Source organism: Zonotrichia albicollis, chromosome 4, assembly GCF_047830755.1.
Source record: "Zonotrichia albicollis isolate bZonAlb1 chromosome 4, bZonAlb1.hap1, whole genome shotgun sequence".
NCBI lineage: Eukaryota > Metazoa > Chordata > Aves > Passeriformes > Passerellidae > Zonotrichia > Zonotrichia albicollis.
The window spans coordinates 23993152-24005910 of NC_133822.1; the positions used below are offsets into that span (position 1 = coordinate 23993152).

General features: G+C 41.7%; 1 protein-coding gene across 2 annotated transcripts in view; it reads left to right on the forward strand.

Moving 5' to 3' along the window:
• The window catches only part of BRAF (B-Raf proto-oncogene, serine/threonine kinase), an 83401-nt gene extending 70769 nt beyond the window's left edge, over nt 1–12632 (forward strand). For both annotated transcript variants that reach the window (XM_074539100.1, XM_074539101.1), the window contains one exon: nt 4305–12632. In XM_074539100.1, coding sequence (XP_074395201.1) covers nt 4305–4327 — 23 coding nt within the window. In that variant the 3' untranslated portion in view covers nt 4328–12632. The remainder of the gene's footprint in view (nt 1–4304) is intronic.
• The last annotated feature ends 127 nt before the right edge of the window (nt 12633–12759 follow it).

Sequence of the window (12759 nt, forward strand, 5' to 3'; positions counted from 1 at the left end):
ACTTAGCTTAAACTGCAGAGCTGTTAATTCTCACAGATAACTCTGCATTGGAAACAAGCTGTTGCTGCTCTTGTTAGGACTTCAAGGGCCAGGGGTGTTCCTGGTGGCTTCTGATTTATGTACTCAGAGAGAAGTTTGCTTGTTTCTAGCAATACATTTTTGAAATAGGTCAGGAATTCCAAAATGTTTTGGTTTACTGCTGTCTGGCAACTGAGCCTTTTAAAATGGAAAGCAGATTTAGAGGGCTTGAAGAGATATAGGCAATTTTGACGTTTTCTGGATGGATTATAATGGTCTTTTTGGCTTCTGTTGTTGGAATAGTTTGGGAACTAACTTTTCTCCTTTTCTTAGTCAAGAAAATTTAGCTGTTGAAATTTCTCTCTATGGAAATAGTTACAGAGGACAGAAGTTGTTATTGTTTTAGAAAATCTGTTTCCCATCTTCCTCATAGCTTCACCGCATTTTGGCAGGCTTATCTTAAAATGAAAACAGGACTGAAGTGTTGTTTTCCTCTTTCATTCTCTATTTTATCTATCTGTTCTAGCACTGATGAGGAATGTTTCCAGAGTTGTGGGGTGTGGTATTTAGGACAGAGCAAGAGGATGCTACTGGGTCTCCTGCAGAATTTAGAAACGGTGGCATCCCACCCAGAAAAGTCTTACCCACACAGAGATTTACAGGGAGTGCAGAACCATCCCCATTGCCCTGCCCAGGCTTATTCTTGTTCAGGTCTGCCAGATCAGTTCAAACCAGTCATTCCTTGGAGCAGTTAGGATTGTTCATCTGTGCTGTCAGAGCCACAATTATGGGGGAAGTGCTGCCATCCTTAGACACATTTGGCCCCATTTCCTGCTGTATGGTCAGTGCATTCTTCCTGTGTCACCTGTTCTTACTGAGCTCTTTGGGTTCCATGGCCATAATGGGATTTTAGCTTCTCACTAAACACTTTATGAAGCCTAAAAGGAGGCTGTTTTGTGGATCATTAACTTTATCTGACAGAGAGGCATTTAGAGGTCTCATTTCTGTAAGTTCTAATTGCTGCTTCGATGAGATTTGGAAGTATCTGTGAGAGGAAGGTGCCTTAACTGCTCTTGTGGATTTGGGTCAGAGTTCTCAAAGGTGTAACTCAGCTGTGTTGTTTAGAAACAGACACCTGTTGGGTCAGCAAACATGCCTGTAGGATCCTAGGTTTTTCTGGAGGAGTAATTTATACTAGGTGAGGTTCCTTTTTTATTTTACTTCCCTACATATCAGTACAGAAACAAAATCTGTCTTGGTACCTTCAGCATGTTCCAAACTTTTACTTGCCCAATGGATAGTATCCATACAAAAGATCAGCCCAGGATCCAACAGAAAGCTACCTCCTTTTTTTTTTTTCTGTGTCTGTAAACCAGGCATGGTGTTGGAATCTGGTGTTTCCCTACAATATATCAGTCAGTCTCTAGTTCAGTAAGGAAGGCTGGCACAGCCTGGAAGGGAACCATTCTTCTCCTTAGGATTCTTCTGAGAAACATGGCATCTACCCCAGGATAATGAGTACAGTTAAGATGATGTGTGCATGCCTTAGTAACCCCATGAATTCAGCTGGCTTACAAATTTGTGAGAGTACAGAATGGTAGCTGTATCTTAAATCCTTCCAGGAATTGGGGGTAGCAGGTTCACTCAGAACATGCCCTTGTAATACATTGTTTGGAGGCAACATGAAAGATCTTGATCATCTTTTACTGCAGATTTTTTGAAAGTGTGCATTTAAAAGTTTCCACTTGCTCTGCATGAGACAAGCATGAAAAGACTGTAGTGGCTGAATTGAAAGGGGTTTGTAAGTGTATATTTTCAGATGCTATCCATCCTTTGGAAAGAAATTGCTACCAGTCAAAGCAAATATCTGCAGTTCTGCCTGATAAAAAGCACCTCAGATGTCTGGCTCACAATGAATATATATATCTGGGGATTGTTCTTGTAGCAAGTTGCTAAGCATGTGGTTTCATAGCTTGGTGTGGATAAGTATAGCCATGTACATATCTCAGCTAGGGAAAGCTGTTACTGGCAGCTTCATTTGACACATGTTCAGCCAACATAATCCCCTTACTAGATGACCATGTTACCTATTTGGGTCTCCTATTGGTTTGAGATCAGATTAACACTGGAATTTTGCAAGGAGAGATTTAGCATTAGCTTTTCAAAGAAAATACGGTTGCTAAGGTTTTGTTTAAATGGCAGGAAAGTCTGAAAATTACCTTTTTAAAGCTACCATTCTATTTCAAAGAAGTAGAACTTCTGGTCCTGTTTTTCTATTGATCTTTCCCAACTAAAGATTTTTTTTTTTCTGAGAGTCCCTATATGACTATTAAAATCTGAATTATTACCAGAAGTTGGCAGAAGGACTAGATGAGTAATGAGGGAGCAATCTCTTCTTTATACATTTATATCTTTAATCACCAGTTTAAAAAGGCAGACTGAAAAATAAATTAACTAGAACATGTTTTGTAAGTGTAGCTAAGCATAAATGTCACTTAAAAATTGACCTCACAGGCAATATTTGGTTACTTTTTTTGTCCTTCTCTTAAAAGAAAACATGTACAAAATTTGAGGTGCTTCTAGAAGATCCTGTGAAGAGAGTTGAGAAGTCAGTGAAATGTAGCAAAAAAAAGCAAGAAAAACTTATCCAATATTTAGAGTATTTGGAGCAAGAGTTTCATTCATCTGGTGGTAGAATTAGTAAATTAGGCCATTAGATCCATCATGAAGCTTTTATTCTGTTGTTTTTATACCTTAAGCCTGCCACGACAGTCCATAAAGACACACAGAGCTTGAGGCCTGTCACAACTCCCTGTGCCGCCCTTATTTTGGACTTCAGGTGTACTCCCTTGTCACTGCCTACAAGGCACAGAGCCCTTTCCCTGCTTTCTTCAAGTTCCCTTAGAGCTGGGTGAGCTGTTCCTCACAGGCCTCTTAGATGCCTTTTCTTCCCCCTCCTAGTGCAGACAGCTGACTGCTCTTCTTGGTTCTGCTCTTTGTAGAGCAAGACATTCCACAGAATTCACACTCTAAGCCTAAAATTTTGTTTGCAGGGATGTTTCTGTTTTGTTTCCAGTATTCAGAATAAGAATCTTGAGAAAAAACAAAGCCAACAATGCAATCACTCTTGAAAAGATGGAAGGACAGCAGATAGGGAGCAGTTGTTTGATTGTAATGGCATTTAAAACCCTTCTGTTGAACAGAGCAAAGGCTCTCTTGTGCCTGCTTATCACTCCTTCAGTATTAGGGAAGTTCTGAGAAGTGCTGGCAAGAAAGTGGCATAAACTAACCCAAAATGCATAGGAAATTCAACAGGGGGAAGTTATATGTATGTTTCTTTTCTCTTTTTCCTGAGTCCTTTTGATTATGCTTAGTTAGACACCCCTCACTAAAAATCCTGTGGAATACAATTCTTTGTGGGTGGCAGGGATTTTTTTTTTTTTGCTAAAGTATAGGATTAAGAGGATTAATATCTTAGGCTCAGCTTCTATTCAGTCTTCTGTCAAACTCCTGAAAGATTTCAGGCAGCAATTTTACTCTGTGTCATAGTTGCATCCCCTCAGAAGTGGGACTATAAGTGTGTCTCACGGCACGGTGACACTAAATAAATTATGTAGGATTTCAGGACATCATCACATGTGAAAGCACTGCATTATAATTATTCTTTATTCAGTAATTCTGAAGGAAGCATTCTGTTGCTTTATTTGTTATGATCCCTGTTAGTGAGGCCTAATTTCTGGTCTGGGATTGAATAGACAATCTCTCCATTCTTCTATTTCTGTCAGTGGGTTGCTATGTTGCTCTCTAAACCAAATCCTAGCACTCTAACACTGGTATTCTATTCAGGCACTTTACTGTATATAGTCTTTAAAGGGTAATGGATGTCTCATAAAGTTCTTTGTTATTAAATTAGTTTTACAACAGAACAGAATTGATTTGCAGTTGGATGCATTTATTGAAACTGGTGCTTCTCAGGAGGACATATGTGAAATAAGGAATTTAAAGTAAAATTAAGCTCTGACACATTTAATTTTCAAATGCATGATGAATTAGACTTTTCTTGAACTTTCACCTTCTTGGGAAGAATGGGTACGGCTTGCTTTTAAGAAATCCTTTGTTGGTTAAATATGCTGGGTCTGTATTCAATGTTCTCTCACTGTGTATTCTCTCATGCTTTAATTTTAACAGTTTGCATTTTTTAACATCTTTTATATTCAGCCTGATGTTCAACTAGTCTCGTAACTGAAATCACCTTTTTAAACCAAGCTCTTGTCCTCCCTCTACAGGAGAATTTGCAGCGTTCAAGTAGCCACAGCACCATGGCAGCACCCACTCTGTTATTTAAGTCTTGTGTTCCTACAGTTTCTTAACATCAAAACTCCATTCTGCTCCGCAAAACCTAAAGTAATTTAGAAAAGATATCCATAAGCTTAAAAGTGGAGCAGAATGGAACCACCAGTCCAACACAATGGGAAAAAGTACCTTTTTGGGAACCAGAGTCCTCTGCTGCCAGTGTTTCTCCTTGGACACAAACCACCCGGTGCGTTGGGAGACCTGCGGTGGCTGCCTGTGCCGTTGGCATCGCTCCAGGAGAGGAGAGGGCGCTGTGGTGTGCCTGTGGTGCTCGGGGCGGGGACGGAGCTGCTGCTGCTGAACTGGGAGCCTTGCTTTGGAGGGTCTGCCGGCCGCCTTGCTCCCCTAACAGCGTCACCATCAGAGCCTCACGGCTCATCGGCGCTCATTTCAGCCAATCATTTTCCATTCTGATCCTTTTTTTTTTCCTGGTGTACTTACTGATTTATGGACAACGCAGTATCCCCTTTTCGCTGTGTTATGGTGTCAAACACCTCAGTCTGTCTATATTGCTGGGGTTTATTCCTTTAAATTTTAACATGTGGGGCAGTGGGAGCTGGAGATGTTATTCTGAAGGCAGAGAGGTTCACCTGAAGGAAAAGGGGATGCTGCCATACCTTTTTTCAGATTTACTTTACCGCTTCTTAAAAAGAACAAACAACAACCACCATCCTTAACCTTTTTCCTTTTCCAGTATTTTCTCGGTGTGTGCATATACAACATCTTCTTGAAGGATTAGGTCGATCCTTCTTTTGTTGGTCCAGCAACAAACTGAAGTTTAAAAAAAATGTAGCGAGATTGTCCTCTCTTTTATTTTTTTTTTGTATCATATGATACAATGTATTTATCAAAGATGCTACTGCAGCATCTAAAGTCTGTAGAAATCCTGATACAGACTGTGAATGGTGTATGTACCTACTTTAAAAGTTTTATTTTAAACGAGGGTGCAGGTTAATGCCAGGTACCTTACCAATATGTAATGTTTTCATAAATGAGGAAAAAAGTTCTCAGGTTGAATTGAATTCAAATACAATCCCCCCTAGAATTAGACATTCCAAAAATTATGTTTTGGTACTTTCAAGAGCTTTTTTTAAAGGATTTTTATCCTGTTAACTATACGTCCTCTGATAAGCGTGTGTGTAAATGTGGAGCATCTTGTCCTAATGGCAAGTTGTTAGATCAAAACAAAACGGTACTTGCTGGATCCACGCTGACTACTCCTGCTCTCATTGCTTTCCTCCCTGTCAACTCTTCCCTTCTGCTTGTCTTTCCCCTCTGTACACTTTGCAAACTGGGACGAAGGTGGCGGTGTCTCCATTAGAGTGCTTTGTTTTCCTGTCCTCCAGTCCTGGTTTTCAAATGGTTAGTAGCTTTTTGAAAAGTTACCCAGTCAGGGAAAACAACAACTCATAGAGTTCTGCACATCATTTACCTCTAGTAGAATATCTCATGATGTGATCTGCTTGCAGAGTTCTCTGGTATGTGGTATTACCTGTAAATTATTTGTACAGAGGCAAGGCAGACCACATTGGAAAGAAACTCAAGCTCAGACAGAAGTTTCCAGAAATTGATTCATATCAGCCCTGTACCACTCCAGGTGAGGCAGGAGAACTGACCCCCCTCTAGCAGAGAGGTTCTTGCTGGGAGGAGGTGGGGAGTGTTTAACAAAATCACGACAAATAAATGAAGGAGTTAAATGTGTGTGAATGTGGTGTCCATGCTAAACATGGATGTACCGAGTGAGGCTGCTGTCCTTCCCTCCCTAGGGGAAGGGGACTGTTCCTGTCTGCAGAAGGTTGCTCCCAGATGAAGGGAGAAAAGCACATCAGAAGTAGAAGGTGTTTTTAATACCCTGGAATGTTGCGGTGTTGCTGGTAGTCTGTTATGTTTGTCAGTAAATTTTACTGGGGCTGTAGGGACCAGACTGATCTGAAGTGGGAATTAAAACTGAAATACTGTGTATTCATATTAATTCCACAAACATTAGCAAGATAGCAATAGTGAATGACTTAATAGTCACTACAAGAATGAAGTGATTCATGTTGGTACATGAACAGAATTGATTTTGTGTATGGGACGCATTTTAAAAACGAAGGAAAAAAAAAGCACAAATTTTTTTCTTGTCTGCTGTGGGTCTTCAGATGCTGTAAGGTTTTTACCTTAATGAGGTTGGCAGGAATTTAAAAAGTAGCAATAGCCACTTTCCAGTGTGGAAAGGCTGATGCAGAGCAGTGGTAGCAGATGGTGCAGTCGGAGTGCTCCCTGGTGATCATCTGAGGCCAGTACCTGAGAGCTGGAGGGAGCCTGGGGCACTGGTGGCAGCAGGCAGGTGAGAGCATTTACCAGATACAGGCTCCCATGGGGAGAGGAGTCCCTGCTTCTCCTTTCACCCCGTGCTTGGCTCCAGCCCCTTTATGGGCTGTGGCCCCATTTGTACGTGCCAGGGATACTGAGGTCAAGGTTCTCTCAAAAGAAGCTGTTAACAGAGCAAGTATGGACAGGTGGTTCAACACTCATTTGTTTCACAGATCATTAAAAGCTCTTGTTTCCTTCCACCAAGTCATGCTGGCAGAAAATTCTGTTAGGAACTTCATTCTATCTTTGCTTAAAATGAACTTACTTTGGTAAAGATTCATTACCCATTAGTCTACAATATGCTTCTTGAGCCCATAGGAAAAGCACAAGGAAAATTGCTATCCTTGTCCATGCAAAGCACTTTATAAGTAACACATGATCTCTGGGGGGTTTTTATTGGGGTTTGTTTGTTTGTAGTTTTGTTTTTCTTTTTTTGTTTCTCGTTTTGTTTTATTTTTTCCCTGAGGAATGTGCAAGTTGTTTGGCTGCTGTTTAGAGAACTCCTTTCAGGATGCATTTCTACTGGTTTTCTCGTTTGTTTGTTTCTCTCCAGACAGCTGTAGTAATGTGTGTTTGTCTGTAAGAGTTCCCAGGTAATGCTCATAAAAATCTTTGAAAGAAATGTAGTTTGTAAATAATTGGGATTATTTTTGGTTTTATCTTTTCCTTCAGGAGTTTTTCTGAATGTCTTGCATGCCATCAGGACCAGTCTTAAAGATGCCCTTTAGATACTTAGTGGTTGGGGAATCAAGAATAGATGAGAAATGAGTGCTCTCTGTAGCAGTGGGATGAAGGAAGTTAGCTGAAATGACCAACACATTCATGCCTGTTGCCCTAAATTCCTTAAGCTCCTTCATGGTGTCCCAGCCACAGGCACATGCCATAGTATGGAAATGTGACTACATCCTTCATGTGCACATGTTGGGACAAACACCCAGAGAGTCATTCTGCTTCTTCAGCTCTGTAGTATTTTGTATTTGATAATCATTTGCAAAAGTACCAGTATCCAGTCCCAGCTATTCATGTCTTTATCAACCAGGGAAAGACCTTCCCCTCTGCCTTTCCTTTTCCATACAGGTGACAGAGGCCTGTTGTTACCTCTTACACCTTACTGCTCAGAATGTGATTGTTTCCCCTGGCATATTTGCCAGAACTGCAACATTGTGGTGGAGCTCAAACCAAATGGCAGGGATATAGAGGCCAGGTTACTTTGAAATTAATTGATGTGTCATTTAAGCCCTATGTAGCCCCAGATACAATTAGCCCAGTCATTTCTTCTTTTTTTTTTTTTCTAAACTTATGCAGGTTATTAGATAAATCCACTTCTGCTTTTTATGGTTACCCAAAATCATCTTTTCTTGTACTTGGCTGCTCCAGCAGCTGATGATGATGCAGAATGTTTGAGAACAAATACTGTCATTTTACCATGGTGTCTTAGCATCACTTGGAATAGTATGTGCTCCTTAGAGGCAGAATTTGGCCTTTGTGACATAAAATGAGTGAAATTCTGATTGTTGATAAAAATTATGTCTTTTCATAAATATCCAAACTGGGGGAAAAGTACCCTGAAGATCACACGAATAGTTTTTCTTCTGTTTGCCTGGTGGTGTAGATGCATCCAGCATTTTACAGAAGGTTGAGGGAAGCCAGATCCCCAGACACCTCACAAACAAGTATGGATTGAAGCTTTGATATCTGCAGAGACTAAGTTTAGGGAAGAAGCATGTAGACATTTCACACTTCTGCAGCCTCTAGAATTCATTCCCTTCTTGACTGTGAGTGCAGCATTTGTAGCACAAACTCTTCATAGTACTGTAGACATGTCCTCTGTTGATAAAATGTATCACCAGTAGCACAGTGGGACAGGTAAAGCCTCTAGGTACAGTCAAGTTAAAAAGCAGTTGCATGAGTGGACTCTTAGAGCATCACTCTGAAAGTGCTGTGTGTTCTGGTTTTCTCTGATGCATTTTACATAGAAGTTTATGAACCAAACTTTGTTTACTGCAGCCTTGTTACTGTGCATTTGCACTTGATGTTTGTTTTGGCATGCATTTGGAAGACCTGTCTTCACTGCTTCATTACTTCATCCCAACTTCATACCCATACGAAGTTTAGCCAGGGCAAGTACTGGATTCTGCACCTGGGGTGAACAGCCCTGGTTGTGTGTATAGACCAAGGGATGAGATGCTGCAGAGCACAAAGGAACCTGGGGGTCCTGGTCATGGCAAGCTGGACACAAGCCAGCAGTGCCCTGGCAGCCAGGAGAGCCAGCCCTGTCCTGGGACACAGGCCCAGCATGGCCAGCCAGGCAAGGGAGAGATTGTCCTGCTCTGCTCTGGGCTGCGGCAGCCTCACCTCCAGTGCTGGGGCAGTTTTGGGTGCCACAGTGTAAGAAAGACTATTACTATTAGACTATTATTCATGAACTATTAGAGAGTGTCCAGAGGAGGGCCATGAGGATGGTGGAGGGGAAGCCATATGAGGAGCAACTGAGGTATCTTGGTGTGCTCAGCCTGGAGGAGACTGAGGGGAAACTCACTGCAGTTACACCTTCCTCGTGAGGGGAAAAGCAGGGGCAGGCACTGATCTCTTTTCTGTGGTGCCCTGTGACAGGACCCAAGGGAATGGCCTGAAGTTGCATCAGGGGATGTTTAGGTTGGATATCAGGAAAAGGTTCTTCATCCAGGGAGGGGTCAGACACTGGAACAGGCTGCCCAGGGCAGTGGGCACAGCACCAAGCCTGACAGAGTTCAAGAAGCATTTGGACAATACTCTCAGGCACATGGGGTGATTCTTGGGGTGTCCTGTGCAGGACAGGAGTTGGACTTTGATGACCCTTGTTGGTCCCTTCCAACTCAGCATAATCTATGATGCTGTCATTCTTATCTAATAAATTATCAGAAGAGCAGAGCCAGATTGTTAAAATTAAAAAGTTTGCATTTAAGTTTCAGGGCTGCTGACACAGAAGCTATTAAGTCAGCACCATGACAGCAGTAACTATCAACCTGTGGAAGGAGGAAGCTTTAAAAGCTGCAGAATACAGACTACACCAAGAGTGAATTCAGATGCAAACTAACTTCTCTCTTTTTTTTGGGAAAGAGAGCTACCAAGACCCTCTGTTCGGTGGTTTACATAGGGATCCCCCAAAAGAGTTTTTGTAGTTTGCCAAATGATCATGTGCCTTTGCAACCTTAAAAAGTACAACAGAATGTAAACCAGGTGCTTTGTAACTAGAGCAGTGTCTTTGGTTTACATCTGCTGCAGTAGTTTTGTATATAGCTATCCCTGTAGGTAGGTAGTTTGGAGTTGTAAAGGAGCAGGGAGGGCAGAGAGCATTCCCCTAAATACCTGTTAGCCTTTCAAAGCTAAGAATTAAAGGATACTGAATTTAGTTACAGTAAACCTGCTGCTTGAAATCTGCTCTATCAACAGGTAATGAGGTTCTTTTAACTAAAAAATAAGTAAGCCCTCCTTCCCTTCCAAAGACACAGAGATCTTGTTAAAGAAAGCTCCAAAGAGGCCCAAAGCTACACTCTTACAGTATCTTGGAATGAGATGGTAGATGGAGAATGAGAGCTAGATGAGGAGAAACTGGTGGCTAGCTTTCACGTAATCAAGGCTCACATGTATCACACCATACAGTTAGTTCCTTGTCCCAGAAAATGCAGTAAGTTTTGTTTCTGGAATGTGAGCAGCTTTCCTCACTGCTTCCCTGGGCCTCTTGCAGTTGCTGTTCAGTGATCACATCCCGTTATTGCACACGAACTGTGGGAGATGGTAGGTGTCTTGTCAGCTGAGGGACAGCCAGTGGGTGTGAATTTGATTTGTTCAAATTTCACACTGGTTACATAGACTTCTGGCAGTACCTACATATCAGTGTCATATTTAACCTTCTTGTCCATGAAGGACAGAATAATGGGTTTGGATATTAATGCTTTTTCAGATCTTTTCCTTTTCTTCCTTGGGGCGGGACTTTTGGTGTAATTGTAACTTACAAAGTTACAATTACTACGTGCACAGTTCATATGAGTTATCAGACCAATTTTAATTTGGGTTTGTTCCTTTTAAAAAACAAACAGTAAAAATGTTCTACTTATGTTCCAGGAACTATCTGGAATCCTTCTACCTACCCCAAATTCTGCACTGAAAGTACATGTGATGGTTATTTTGTCGTGGTTTTTTTGGGGTTTTGTTTTTTTTTTTTTTTTAGGTGGGGGAGGTGGTTGTTTTAGGTTTGGCAGGGAGGATGTGGTTTTTGGGTTTTTCGTTTTGGTTTTTTTTTGTTTAGGAACTTCTAAACTACCTAGTATTTGCTTCATAGCATCCAGCAGCAGTGTGTTCAGCTCACCCAGCCTCCTCAAGAGCCAACAGTGGCCTGTCCAGTCATTTTGTCTAGTTTGTCATGTCTGCAGCAGCTGTACCTTAGAATAAGCCTAGTGTGATATTTACTTTTGAGCAAGTAAACCACAAAAATAACTGTTTTGTTGTTTATTTGGGTTTGAAAGATGGTCAGGTTTTGTTTTGGTAAGTGTCATTCTGTGTTGCATTTGTATATTCACCTTTGTTGAAGAGAAAATCCATCTGTGTGTTTGAGAGTTCAGTGGAATTTTAGGAGAAGAAATGAAGCCCATCACCTGGGCATGGATGTTGGATCTAGGGGGAAAAATGGACCAAACTTGGGTGTTGGGTTATTTGGGGATGGTGGGGGGTTGTAAGGGCATAATTTAAATTAACTCTGTCTAAAATAAAGTGTAAGTGCAATAAATGTGCTTTTTTATTCAAAGCTGTGAACCCTTAGAAAAAGAAAAACCACAAAAAAAGTCAACCAAAAAAAAAAGCACATCATTCTTTCATGAGCCTTGTGTCCTACCTGCCTCCCCTTCCTCCCCCTCTCCCCACTTCTCACCTGACAGAAACATGACAGTGGCCAACTTGCATGTGTTGGCAACCCAAATTCAACTGCTGTTTGGGGGAAAGTCCCAAACGGGGAAGTCCTGCCCCCTGCTTCTGTTCCACTCTTGAAATGCTCTTGGGCTCAGTGCTGCCCTGTGCTCTAGAGCAGGGTCTGTCCCTACCTGGGATGCAGGAGCCAGCCCATGTGCTCTGTGCTCATCCTGACTCCCAAGTGCAGAGCTCCTCCTGGCCCTCCCTTCTCCAGGTGGGTGTAATGCAGGCTCTGCTGGGCTGGGCAGTGACTTTGCTGTGCAGCAATTGCAAAAGGATCAGCCATCAGCTGCCTGATGGGACCCCCTCTTCCTGCCCCAACACACACACACGTGCTGGCCACTGCTGCCTTGTGTGACTGCCTTGTTCAGCAGGAGCAGGTGTAGCTGTGTGCAAGCTGTTGTGCATTACTTGCACTGTCTCTCTTTCTTACTTGAGCACAGGCTGCTTTTCCTAGATTAGGAAAGGGGCACAGGTCTCCCGGGCTGCCCAGGGGAGCCCCAGGCATTGAGCAGTGGTGGAAGGGGTAGCACTCACTGGTTGGACCCTCTGGGGGAGTAAGAGAGGACTGGCTTGTTTAAAGTGTATAGATACCCAGATCTATATCCTTTAAACTTTATTATTTTTATATATAGTTGAGACAATGGCATTACCTCATAATACAGAGGCTTGTTTATGAGAGGCAAAGTACATAGTAAGGAGAGGAAAGGGAAATTTATATAGAGATTTAATTTCTTTTGTTTGTTTGTTCCTTAGTGCAATGAAATGTATGTCCCACCACTTTAAATTCTGTGCTAACACATTCCTTTCAGCTATGTTCTTTTTTTTTTTTTGACCACCAGAGGTTTGCAAGGGGCTTATGACTGCAAAGTAGAAGGTCCAGTCTGGTTACTTAAAAAAAAAACAAAAAAAACAAAAAACAACCCATTGTGTTAGTAGATTTCCATAGCTGCTTTTTAAAATCTACAATGGAGTAATTGTTTCAAAACTTGTATTTATTTTTTAATTCATAACAAAATGTTTATTTTTGGTTTCCTGTTAGGTAGGTCATGGCAACTCCCCTTCGTTCCTTCTCAAGTTTCCCCTGTA